This window comes from Glycine max, chromosome 15 (genome assembly GCF_000004515.6).
Source record: "Glycine max cultivar Williams 82 chromosome 15, Glycine_max_v4.0, whole genome shotgun sequence".
Lineage (NCBI taxonomy): Eukaryota > Viridiplantae > Streptophyta > Magnoliopsida > Fabales > Fabaceae > Glycine > Glycine max.
Genome location: NC_038251.2, coordinates 15219155 through 15233373, shown reverse-complemented (window position 1 = coordinate 15233373; position 14219 = coordinate 15219155). Strand labels below are relative to the sequence as shown.

The 14219-nt window shown below is 32.5% G+C and overlaps 1 protein-coding gene across 1 annotated transcript; it reads left to right on the top strand.

Moving 5' to 3' along the window:
* Positions 1-205: 205 nt before the first annotated feature.
* On the top strand, positions 206-7482 carry FVE (WD-40 repeat-containing protein MSI4-like). The gene is given in 15 exon segments (NM_001289270.1): positions 206-465; positions 576-639; positions 847-933; positions 1203-1265; positions 1508-1573; positions 1680-1754; positions 2859-2934; positions 3024-3231; positions 4017-4098; positions 4404-4477; positions 4586-4697; positions 4785-4859; positions 4959-5035; positions 5807-5906; positions 7375-7482. Coding segments are annotated over 15 exon segments (1527 nt in total).
* Positions 7483-14219: the final 6737 nt, after the last annotated feature.

The window sequence follows — 14219 nt, the reverse complement described above, 5'->3', positions numbered from 1 at the left end:
TTTTTATCTTTTGAAACACCCCCATACACTTTTATGGGCAAAGTAAGTATTTAGTATTTACCCTTTATTATTATTTACATTTACAATTAAAAAATAAGACCAGCTTATTTTGACTCGTGAGTGTAGAAGACGAAAAGAGAGTGGAGAGAGAGAGAAGTGAGAGTGTGAGAGGGAGCACAGTGAAGAAGAGAACGAAGGAACGAAGATGGAGACTCCTCCTCCGCAACAAGGCGTGGTGAAGAAGAAGGAGACAAGGGGCCGAAAACCCAAGCCGAAAGACGAACACGCCAAGGCGTTGAAGGAAGGGAGAAAAACACAGCAACAACAACATGATCAGCAGCAACAACAACAACAGCAACATCAACCTTCGGTGGACGAGAAATACACGCAGTGGAAGTCCCTTGTTCCTGTCCTCTACGACTGGCTCGCCAACCACAACCTCGTCTGGCCCTCTCTCTCTTGCCGGTAACACCCTCTCTCTGTCTCTCTCTCTCTAGGGTTTTCCCTTTTCCCTTTTTTTCCAATCTTAAAATTTTATTTTTTCTTAAAAAATGTTTTTTTTTGTTTGTTGATAGGTGGGGCCCTCAGCTTGAACAAGCCACTTACAAGAATCGTCAAAGACTCTACCTTTCTGAGCAGGCAAAGCAACTTAACTCTTTTATTTTAAAAAGAAAAATTGAATCTTTTTAATTTGTTGAGTGACGGAAATTTATTTTGTTGTGTTGTTATTAGGAGTTAGCTAATGGGTGTTGGTTTGTGTTATTAGTTGAAATGGAGGGGAGGGAAGAGTGTTTTTTTTTTGAAGAAAAAAAATTGATTTGTGTTTTTTGTTGTTGTTGGTGTTAGACTGATGGTAGCGTGCCGAATACTCTGGTGATTGCAAATTGCGAGGTTGTGAAGCCTAGGGTTGCAGCTGCAGAACACATTTCGCAGGTGAATTATGGTTTTGTGGATGTGAATGTCATATTTTTTGTCCAAGGTTTTAAAAACCGGCCGGCAGCCGTGGTTTTTGCCGCAATGTTAAAGGTTTTTGTGGTATCCGTGACAGCCATTTCAGCTGCATTTGTCTGTGCAATATCAAGGACCATGACAAAATTGTGACTGTGATTTAAAACCTTGGTCATGTTTGAATGATTTTACTTTGGTGTTTGAAATTTGATTAAACAGCTAGGAATGCTTTTTTTTTTTTTAACTCATTTCAGTTTAATGAAGAGGCACGGTCCCCATTTGTGAAGAAGTACAAGACCATCATACATCCTGGCGAGGTATATTTATGTTATATGTATACTTACTGTTTACATTGATGGACGGGTTATAAATTGAATGCATTTGAAGCATGTATGAACTATGGGGAAGAATAAATGATAACAGTGTTCCTTAATTAATCCGCCTTGGTTTTGATTTTATGTTTATTTATGGATATTAATACCCATCAGTGATTTATATTTTGGCTTGAGTTTTGTTGTGTTGATGATCAGGTGTGATCTGATGAGGCTTTGTTTTGTAGGTGAACAGAATTAGGGAATTGCCACAAAATTCCAAGATAGTGGCTACACATACAGACAGCCCTGATGTGAGACCTTTACAGTTTGCTTTGTTTTGTTTTTTGTTTTTATTCTTTGGAGCTAGTTTGATTTTCTGGTTTTGTGGTTCCTCATTTGTAACTATTTAAATGTCAGGTCCTTGTTTGGGATGTTGAAAGTCAACCTAATCGCCATGCTGTCCTTGGAGCTACAAACTCTCGTCCTGATTTGGTATGAATGGGCATTAATATTGCATAAATACTTCCATCTCTAAAAGGTCAATCTAGTTTGGAACATGAGAAAGAATGAAGCAGATGAATGCTCATATTTATTTATTTTGTTGGAAACACAATATTATTTATATGTAGGATCTTCTGATGTGCGATTCAGATTATACAGCAGTTTCATTTGATTACTTTATTGAATATATTTTTGAGTTATATGATGCAAAATAATCTGATATGTTGTGTAGAGATGCTGCTATTTTTGAATTATGGGACATGATACTTTTGTGGCTCTATTGAACAGAAGAGTGGGGGTAGCAGTATTGGGGCTAGAACGGGCCTTGGGTGCAAAAACCTATGATGCACATACATGATCTGATATGTATTTGATGTGACTATTCATGAAAAATGTGAGATACAATATTTTTATGATGCACATAAAGTTATGCATATAAAAGTAAATAAAAAAACAGATATAACTGTAATTTGTAAAATCCAAACTAAAGTTATAAATATATAAAATTCTGCTTTTGCAAAAATACAAAAAATAAACAAAAGTCAATCTTGGAGGATATGGTCTGTGCTCATGCTTGTGTGTCTGACTGATGACAACATTTTTCTGGTTTGTTGCATTGGAATAGGCTGGGAAGAGTTATGACTCTGTCTCGTGGAGGAAACCAAAGAGTCGATCCATGGAAAAAAACTGAAGATTCTGTTTTGAGTTGAATGTTTAAACTGCATTTGAACCTTTTGAGCCATATTGCAGTGTCCCACCTGAATTGGATCAACGCATTTTTCCTCTAAAATAAAAATGGCTAGGATACTTCTTAGATATGCATTGATGACATACCCCCATGTATTGGTATTAGATACGTATCCAATACCATTATCTGAGACTAAAGAGAATGTAGCATGCATCCATGTTTCTTAGGCAAAAACTTGGAAATTCAAATGAATATCGCCCCTTCATTTTGAAATATGTGGCTTCCATCTTTAGATATCCTTGGAACTATCCATTATTAAAGAAACTCCGAATACAACACTATTATTTCTACTTTTGTTATTTTCATGGTTGCTGCTTCTTAATATATTCACATAAAATCTCTTGCAGATATTGACTGGACACCAAGATAATGCAGAATTTGCTCTTGCAATGTGCCCAACTGAACCCTATGTTCTTTCAGGAGGTTGGCATACTTATTAACTTTTCTTTAAACCATCCTGCTTAATTCTTGATGTCATTTTTCTATATCTGAGAATTAATTTACATTTGCAGGAAAGGACAAAACAGTGGTGTTGTGGAGTATTGAAGACCATATAACATCTGCTGCCACAGACTCCAAATCTGGTGGGTCAATTATCAAACAAAACTCTAAATCTGGAGAAGGCAATGATAAAACTGCTGATGGCCCTACTGTTGGACCACGAGGCATTTATTGTGGGCATGAGGATACAGTTGAAGATGTGACTTTCTGCCCATCTAGGTAATTTGCATACTTTATAATGATTAGTTTCTTTCTTCTGAGCCTTTTCTCAATAAAATGGATATTCTCATTTTACTGTTCACCTTATGAAATTTTAGGTGTTGTTTGGTTATGAGAGAAAATAAGTTAATTGAGTGGGAGAGAATGAGATGATTATATGATTTTCTCTTGTTTGGTACTTGGTTGCAGAAAGAAAAATGGTGGGACCCACAAATATTTGGTCTCTTCTCATGAGAAGATATTAGTAATCAGTCAAATTTGTTTTAAATGACAAATATACTTATCTGCCCAGTTACCCATCCATTGCAGTAAAAGGATATAGAAGTTATTCAACATAAATATATTTTTTCCTTTTGTTTTTCTTTCCTCCAATCTAACTAACATGAAGAAGGAATATATGCATTTTCCCTCCTTTTTCTCTTCCAAACAATAGTAGAGAACAATATTTTTTCTCTTTATTTTGTTTTTGTACATTTTCTCTCCGCCTCCAAACAAAAGGATTAGGGTGAAGTCTAGGGTGTCCTTTGCTCTTCCTGCCTCATCAACTCCATATTTTTCTTTATTAACCAATTAATTAATGTATAGTTATATTAATGTATAGCTATACCTTTTTCAAATATATTTTGAAAGGGGAGAGGGGGTAGGGGGAATATTGTTCTATATTTATATTTTTGAATTTACTGTTTAAGGGATCTAGTGTATTGTAATTATATTAGCAGCATGAACTTAAATACTAATTTGATAAGTAACCATATCTTCCTGACATTATCATGATCATGCTGAAGTGCACAGGAGTTCTGTAGTGTTGGAGATGATTCTTGTCTCATCTTATGGGATGCACGTGTTGGCTCTAGCCCTGTGGTTAAGGTATGTGCTTATACCCCAGTCTTGTATTTAAATTTGTTTTTGTTTATTATTGGTTTTATAGAAGTACAAATTTTAAGGCAGTTTTTTTTTTTTGTGTGTGTGTGTGTGAGTACAGAACCTTTTTTCTTTTAGATTTTACTTTACTCCCAAAGTTGTTGGATTAGGAGTATGTAATGAATTTCAGGTTTTATCAGCTCAGAAAACATGCATCTCTATTTAAATATATTTATATCTATAACCTTTGTATACACTGTATCTTTGTATTTTTGTTAATTGTTTTCTCTCTGTCATGACTTTGGTAACAGGTTGAGAAAGCTCATAATGCTGATCTTCACTGTGTGGACTGGAATCCACATGATGATAATCTGATTCTTACCGGGTATGTTCTGCTGTTGTATAGTTCTCATTGTCACTAATTCATCATTTTAGTTTGGACATGTACACTAGTTTGGACATCCCCACTTGCCTTGTCGCCACATCTCTGCAGGTCAGCAGACAATTCTGTTCGCATGTTTGATCGCCGCAATCTCACCACTAATGGAGTTGGATCACCCATCCACAAGTTTGAGGGTCACAAAGCTGCTGTTCTTTGTGTTCAGGTAATTTCAGACATTGTTTTTGTTTACAAATAATTCTTCATGCCTCTTGGCATTATATTATTAACAATCACTATTTGTTTAAATCAGTGGTCTCCAGACAAATCATCAGTATTCGGAAGTTCAGCTGAAGATGGTCTCTTGAACATTTGGGACTATGAGAAGGTGGAATTTCAGTCAGTAATGTCTTGCTACTTTCTTGCTCAAAAATAATATCTGGTGTCAACAGCTCACTATGCTTCTTGCTTCTGTTCTGCAATGCAGGTTGGAAAAAAGATAGAGCGAACTGGAAAATCAATAAGTTCTCCTCCAGGGTTGTTTTTCCAACATGCAGGTCATAGGTATGAAATTACTGTTTTTCTGGTACTCTTAACTATACTATTGTCAGTTATTTGAATAATCTTGATCTAAATATACTTTTATCATTTAAAATTTTTTAGCCAGGCCAAACACTATCTTTCAAATCTGCACCTCTTGTTATTTTGTTCATTGTCTGATGTAGCTCCTCAAGTTTCTTATTTTACACCTTGAGTTTTTCTTTGTTGCTCATGGGGCCTGATTCTCTATTTTCAGTGTTTTCATCTGTCACTCTCCATGACATCTTTTGATATCAAATTCATGATGAAATGCTGAATATCAAATATAGATTCTGTGAAACATTATGGTGCCCCCTTTTAAATTTGTACTAGTGGTTTTGCCTTGATCATGAACATGTCAGATACTGTCCATTCAAGGTGTATTGATTACAAGCTTGCAATATCAGTTCTTCATGAATTCTATAAAACTAATATCCTAGACTTGAGATATCACCAAATTAGTTGTTGTCTTGCATAGCATTTTGCATCACATCATCCTCTGGAAGCTTTTTTCTGACTGTTTCTCCCTTGTGAATCATTCATCCCATATTTTGAATGGCTTGTCAATGTCAAATAATACTGGACCTGTGTCTTGAGAATGCAAGTTTTTTATATTTTCAAGATATTTACTTTTTTTTTTATTTTCAAATAATACTGGAATTGTGGCATTTAGTTATTTGTTTTGGGGGGGGGGGGGGGTTGTTGGGGATCTGCTTATTTTTGCTTTTAACTTACGAACTTTGTATTTATATGCAGGGATAAAGTAGTTGACTTCCATTGGAATGCATATGATCCATGGACCATTGTTAGTGTGTCTGATGACTGTGAAAGTACTGGAGGAGGGGGAACATTGCAGGTATGAAAAGCTTTTTTTCAATTTTTGAAATATAGATTACAGAAAATAATTGTATCATTTTCTTGTAATTGAAGATTCTACTTTTGGAAAAACCCTTGTTAGTGGTATGACCAAATTTGATGGTACAGTTGAGATTAAACCTAATGAGAGACTCGTATCCCTGGAAATGACCCATTTAAATATTCACAAAAACACATCCCTAAGAGCAACTAATCTCTTTCCTCTTCCAAGAACTACACAAACATTTTCCAGGCTCATCCTGGTATTTCCACTCGATTGTGGAGTTTCTGGTTCTCTTATTGGATTTGAGAATGTTCAGATACAGGACTTGCGTGGGTGGGTGGGGGGGGGGGGGGAGTGGGGACAGTGGCAAGACTGTTTCCTTTTCCTTTCTTTGGCGCAGTGGGGCTTTGGTGATGTTGACTATGCGCTTGCAGATCAAGTTTTCTGTTATTTTGACACTTATTTTCCTAATGTGAATGACCAAGTGTTATGAATGACAAACATAATACAGAGCAGCTTAATGAATCACCACACGATGCAGCACCAACAACAGAACAGGAAGGAGAAGATAGGAGGCCAAAAAGGGAAATTAACAGGCCTCAGTACCTGAAGGACTATGCAACGTAGCATAGCTGAGCTGGCAGCATCTCTCTAGAAGCAGAATCCTAGCAAAATCCCAAATCCTTCATGCTCCCTTGGTGCCGTTAGATGCTGTCCCCTGGTAGTGCGTTTTTGAATTGCCAAATTCTGTTAGAATTCTTATCCAATGATTTGTAAAAGGAAGTCTATAAATAGGATGGAATGTAACTCTGACGGACAAGAAATCATCTTTTCCTTTATTACCTTTTTTGTTGTTCTAGAACCTCCAGAAGGTAATAAAGGAAAAGATGATTGTATTATTTCTTGTCTGTCAGAATTACATTCCATTCTATTTATAGACTTTCTTTTACAAATCATTGGATAAGAATTCTAACAGAAGTTGGCAGCATATGCCTTAGAGGAATTCAAAAACGCACTACCAGGTGACAGCATCTAATGGCACCAAGGGAGCATGAAGCATGAAGGATTTGCGATTTTGCTAGGATTCTGCTTCTAGAGAGATGCTGCCAGCTCAGCTATGCTACGTTGCATAGTCCTTCAGGTACCAAGGCCTTGTTAATTTCCCTTTTTGGCCTCCTATCTTCTCCTTCCTGTTCTGTTGGTGCTGCATATTGTGGTGATTCATTAAGTTGCTCTGTATTATGTTTGTCATTCATAACACCAAGTCATGTAAATCTGCAAAGTCAAATTGGTTTACACCAGGTTGTTTGCTTGATTTTTCTGAATAGTTTTACTCAGACCCATTAATGAACTGGGCCAAACTGTTCACTCTGTTATTTCAAGTTTGGTAACTAGTAATTACTATGATTGAAACATGTGTATTGGCTTGTTTTAACACATGCCTTTGTCTGATGCATTCATGCAGATATGGCGCATGAGTGATTTGATCTACAGACCAGAAGATGAGGTTTTGGCCGAGCTTGAGAAATTCAAATCTCATGTGGTGGCGTGTGCTTCAAAGACTGAAAAATGACATACGGCGGAGGCGAAAATGAGTTCTATTGTTGCTGTTGTATTTAATTTAACACTTGCGGTGGATGTTTCTTAGCATTTTAAAATCATTCATGCATGGGGCTGGAGTAGGAAAAACTTAGATTAACATAGAACTGACGAGGGTTTGTGGTTATTGTTACTTAATTGATACAATTCTATTTTCTGTTTGAAGATCATGATCCTTGGTTCATGTGTCTCTCTTCACATTGTTTGAGGTTGGCAAATTTGTACGTGCACGCTGCTCAATTCTAGAATCACTGAACCGAACCTACATTGTTAATTCATGATCCTTTGCACATGAAACTCTAGACATGCTTTCTAGGTTGGCAAATGAGATGTTTATGTTCTCTACTATGTTTTGGTGTCTTAGAATTTGATAACTTGATTAGTGTGTAAATCATAGCTATGTGGTTGTTGTATGCAAGTTAGGGGTGTTTGGTAGGAGAGAAGTTTTTTCAAGTTCGAGAATCTTGATTCTTGAAAATCATGAATCTTGGGAATCATGTTTCTTGGAAATGAATAAAATTTGTTTGGTTAACCATTAGATCTTTAGATAAGTTTTTTAAGAATTAAAGAGTTAAATATTTTTATTGATTATTTTAATTATTTATCATATTATATAATTTAGTAAATAATAACATGATATTTTTTTTAGTAAAATAAAAATTAAACTTGGAAAAGTAAGAATCTTACCTCCTATGGAAAAGTTTTCATGGGAATTTGATTTAAAAACATATTTTGGGAAATATTTTTTTTAGGAATGTTATCTTTTAAAATGTATATCAAATATGAGAAATTAAGTTTTTCAACCTTTGATTTCTGGAAAACTAAAAAATTTTCTCTTGGAAAAATTTAAATTTAAGTTTTTCATTTTCTCTTCAACCAAAGAAAGGAAAAGATATTGTTGTGTATTTTTTTTTAAAATAATAAAAATTACACTAGAAGTAGGGTTAAATAGTGTGTTAATAAAAAATAATAACTCTTTAAAACTTTAGCACAAATATATATATATATATATATATATATATATATATATATATATAATAAAGTCAAATTTGATCATCCAATGACTAATTAAGATAGAATCTATAAAATGATTTTTCAAGTATTCAAATTACTCAATGAGTGAATAAGGTGTAAAATTTAAATTATCATTTGCTAAGTAGAGTTTTGCTTCTGAGATATTTTTATTTTTTTGTAATGACTTCGTTGTCCTTTTTTTTGGGTATAAATCACTTTTTATAGACATCTAAATGATCCATTAGAGGATCACTGTCGATCCCTTGAAAAGACCTTCGTCTCATATCAGGAGACAAGGCTACGTGACATGTTTTGATTTATGAGAAAATGTGCAATAGTGTAGATAACATCATGTGCTCTTTGTCCTCGTCGAAAGTGACCTTTAAAGAATATTTTGTGAATACCTATTATTTTTTTCTATTTCGTCATTTTCTTAAATTCAAATGTTAGCAATTTAAAGTAAAGATAGTCAAAATGAATTTTTATGAGTTAGAGCACATGTACTTCTTTTTTCAGCTATTGCTGACTTTTTGTTCAGTGTTGTTCATTTTGAAAATATGTATGAGTCTCGTACTAGCTGGACGTGAGTGATAACAATACGTAGTGTATAAATATAATGAATGGATGTTATTTAATTGTAGCGCGTTGGGTGCTAATTAAATAATTAATAGAACATTTCCTTTTTGAGTGTGGACGATAACATTTAGGTCCTTTAATAACATTTATCCTATCCACTTGTCATAAATTCATTAAAATATCAATAATTTATACCTTTGTTAATCATCAAAATTTAAGGCAGGTGTGAAAAGTGGTTGTCCATACCTAACATTCTTTCCTATTAATTTTCTCTCCTTTCACTCCTTCCAAATGAATCCTAAATGTAATTTGTTTGGTTGACCATTGGATCTTTAGATAAGTTTCTTAAGAATTAAAAAGCTACATATATTTTTATCTATTATTTTAATTATTTATCACATTGTATAATTTAGTAAAGGATAACATGATATTTTTACTGTATTAAAGGAAAAATTAAGCTTGGAAAAGTAAGAATCTCACCTCTTAGGAGAAAGTTTTCATAGAAAACTAATTAAAAAATATTTTTGGGAAACATCCTTTTTCAGGAAAGTTATCTTTTAAAATGCATATTAAACATAAAAAACTAAGTTTTTCAACCCATGATTCTTGGGAAACCAAAAACTATTCTCTTAAAAAAAATTTAATTTTTGTTTCTTGAAGTCAAATTTTTTTTCCATTTTCTCTTCAAGCAAACAAAGGAAAAAACATCATTATGCATGCTTTTTTCCCCTCAATTTTCTTTCTTTCCACCTTCCCTACTTCCAAATAAACCCTAAATGTAATTTTGATACACAACTTAAATATTTTTTAGTTTTTATATTTTGGGCATGTGATCAATTTAAATATACAACTCATAACATACATTCATTTAAGTCAAACTACAATCTAGAACCATGATCAACAAATGCTTATGTTATTGACAAGTGATATACTGAAGTGATATTTCGTTTGTCACATCATTACTTAACAGAACTATTCTAACGACAAAGACTAAAAAATCTCAAAAAATATTTTAGTGACCAAAATGATCAAAATAATTTTATGAAAATAAAAAAAAATTAAATGCTCAAATTATAAGAACTAAAAAATTATTTAAGCCTTTTTATACATTAAAAAAATCTTTTATAATGTAAATTTTCATTAAGAATTCGGAAACTAATTTTCGTAATGTAAAAATTTGCCTTATGAAAATTAGTTTTCACAATAATGAAAAGATATTCATAATGCATTAGAACATGATTATCTCATGGAAACTAATTTCTGTAAAAGGGTATTTTGTAAAAAATTACAAAAAAGGCACGGGGCAAAAAGCAAATAAATTTTGATAATTAGTTTATAAATTTTTTTGTTTTATTATTTTTAAGAGAGTTTAGCTACTTTGTACTATATTAATTTTAGTTTTAGCATGGAAATGTCTTTCAAAAGAAAATAATCTTCATAGCAATCATCTCCCCCTCAAGACTTTATGGATGAAGAAGCAAATTATTGGGTCCATCCATAAAATAAAAGGTTTTTTTGAATTTGACTGGAAATGATTCTTGATGAACCTATTTAAGGCTGAAAATTTTATATTACCATCCAAGTAATAAAGATGAAATTAGGAGATATTATTTGCCAAAGGATCCTTGCTAACCAAAAGAGATTAATTTTTCATTAAGACAATTTGTGGATACTTTTTGTAAATTTAATCTAGGTTGATATTTAAAATGACATTAGGTTAGAATATAGTCAAAAGCATGGTGCAATATATTGCTTATGTTGTCATCTTATTAGATCATATCTTGGATACCATAAAGGTAATGCCAATGCATTTATAATATAAGTGTTTTACAAATTGAAAGATAAATGAAAGATTTCAAGTTAATGTTGGAGGTCTAAATAGTTCTCATAATCAAGCATAGGCAAATTGTCAAACTTAGATGAACAAAAGCAACGTATTGAAGTTGTCATGTATATAAACAATCTATCAAATTTAAAATGAAAACCAAATTCATTTTGTTTTCAATAGTTGATTTCATTCATTTTTTATTGTGCACGTCAAGGATTAGCTTTTCGTGGTAATGACAAGACAATTTACCAAAAAAATAAGTATGGTTTTTTTGAACTTTTGGATTTTCTTGGTAACTACAATGAAGTTATTCAGGAAGTGGTAAAGAATAATCATCGAAATCTTAAGTTAACAGTATCTACGTTACATTAAAGATATTGATAAAGCTATTTCTTTTTTGTTAACAATTCCTATAATACAAAAAGATTCGCTAGAGCTATTTCTAGTGAAACCACTAAAGTTATACTTGATTATCTGTGAGATAGTTTGTTTGCTATTTTGATTTCTGAATCTCAAGATATCTTACAAAGCAAATGGTTATGGCTTTACATCATGCAAGTAAGAAAGGGAAAGTTATAGTGTTTTCTTGGTCTTGTTCACATTTCTAATACTGATGCTTTATCATTAAAATTGGATTTGGAGTTATTGGATTTAGAGTCATTGCTTACATAATATTGGTTAAGCCTGTCAAGGTTATGGGGCAAGGATATGATGAAGCAAATGCTATGCAAGGTGAATTTAATGATTTTGGATTTTGCGGTATGATTTCAATTTTTTTTATTGATTCAAGGTGAAACTAATCTCATTTGATCCACTTGTATGAAAATTATGAAAATCAATTGATTTTCGAAAGGAAAAGAATCATAAACATAATAAAAATCACATGAAAGGTTAGTTTTACAAGTAATTAAAAAATAATAATATTATATTTTTCAACTTTTCAGTTGTTTGTGGGACAAACTTTTCATATAATTTTTATCTTATTTATATCTCTTTTTGGTCTGAACAATAGTTTTCATAGTTTTCGTCAAAGTGAATCTAACAAGATTAGTTTCATGTTTTGAAATAATAATAAAAAGTTCAAAATCATTTCCCAAAATTGAAAACAATTAATATTACATAAGGATAATTTTATAACTTTTAATACATAAGAGACCAAACTGTAACTTAAAATAAAACTAAAAGGGATAAAGTGAGCTATTTAGTCTTTTACTTTTTATAACTGGACTATTTTTTTTTCTCTTAAATAGTGTAACTCTAAAGAATTTCTTAAATGAATATAACTAGTTATCTCATACTTCTACAACTCATTGATTTTTATTTATATATAACCTTAAACCCACTTTAAGTAGTATATAGATCATAGATTATAAGTTCAGTATGACAATTGTATTCAAAGAATCACTTCTTACTCAAAATACCATCTTAAACGTTTATTATTAAAACATCTTATAAAACAATTATTAACCAGAATTGGATTTAACAAAAGAAGTTAGCATCTCATAATATAACGGATCAAGATTTGAACTTATGCTAAAAGAAGTGTTTATATTTAGTGTCTAATCGTGTTTCAAGCAAGATTATATATTAGTGGGGGAAAAGAAAATCTTGTATAACGGTTGCTTGAGAGATATACAACCTGTGGTAAAGATGTCCCAAGAGCTAAAAAAAAAAAACAACAAAACATGCCTTTTGGGTTATATTGCCCTCACAAGAGTGGGAGTTAAATAACTCATAATTATCATAGTAATGAAATGGAAGCGATAGAGAAAAGGAAAAAAGAAAACTGAATTATAGTGATGAGAGATATGCCAAAGAATTTATATATATATCGATACACATTGCCCTGACCCTCTATTTCTTTTGGGTATTAATCCATTACCCTCCCCTTTTTGCCAAGAAAAACATAAACACATAATGACATAATCTTGTCGATATCACTTTACGGATTAATTTTTCTTTGCTGGAATCCTAAGAAAGTAGCTCATTATTGTATGAACACGACACTAGGAATAATTTCGCGAAGCTACTTCTGTATTAAGTGCTTAGCATAAGGATAGCAAGTAGACACAGAATAATCTGAATTAGTGGCAGTGTCAAGACATTCTTTTCAGACAAAATCTCAGGTGATATACATCCACTCACTTTTATATTTCCACCCAAAAAAAAAAAATCTCATAATCGCCATTAATTAACTTTATATTTTAATCAGATGCTCCACCCTCCTTATAGCCTTCAATTAACAACCAATCAAAAAACAATAAAATAGGTAAAAGAAGGTCAATTCATTATCATTTTCCATTTTAAAATTTGAGTCTTAGACAGAAAGAATATTGGATTAAGATACTAATCAAAGTTCAGAATCGACTCCCTCTTCCACCTCCATCAAACAAAATCTTTAATCTTGTGAAGTCCTTGTCATGTACTATTTTTTTCACAAGCTTTTGTTGCATCCTAGACATCTTAGTTGACCAGCTAGGTTGTACAAAACTACTTGCCTCAAGCTGATGGGATCTTGAAAAGAAAGTAAAAGAAGATATAGTGATTAAAAAGATCACAATAATAAGAAAACAGTTCTGTGTAGAAGCTGTTACCAAGTAAAAGAAAAAGGTAATAATTGTAGTGAATTGGTTCTAGGTAGTGTTATAGAGACAACATCTAACCTCTTCTCACGTGATGGTAAATAACTAAGTATATCTATATCCTATGGTAATTTTCTTTTTCTTAGGAAATCATATTGGACCAATTAATAGGGGTTAGTAAGTCCTTAACTTTACCCTCAAAGTTTACTTCCTTTTTATTATCACAAAGAAAAACTGTAAGATTTTATTTTTTTCGTAAATAAATTTAAAAAGCATTTTAGTAAAAATAAATAAATAAATAAATATAGAGTAAATAATAGGCTGAGTATCCTAGGTATAAATAGCTATGTTAAGTCAGGTGCTTCCTCTTGGCCTCATTTTCGTTTTTCCCCTTCTCCTTTCAAAACCCTTTCTTATTCTCGTAACCCACCAAACCTATCTCAGAAAAAAATGATGATCTCCGACTCATTCACCGTTGGATCGTCGTGAAATTTGAGCACCACGTTCGCAATCCAATTCCGAGCATTCTCACCGTTGGAATTTCGATATCATGTCTAAGATAAGAGAAATACCCCTCGCATTGTAGCCTTTTCCTTTCCCGTAGAAACCCAAAGCTGTCTCAGTAAAATTACGATCTCGGTTTCGTTAACCGTTGGATTATCATGAAAGTTTGATATGTTGTGAGAAATTCAATTGTGCACACCTTCACCG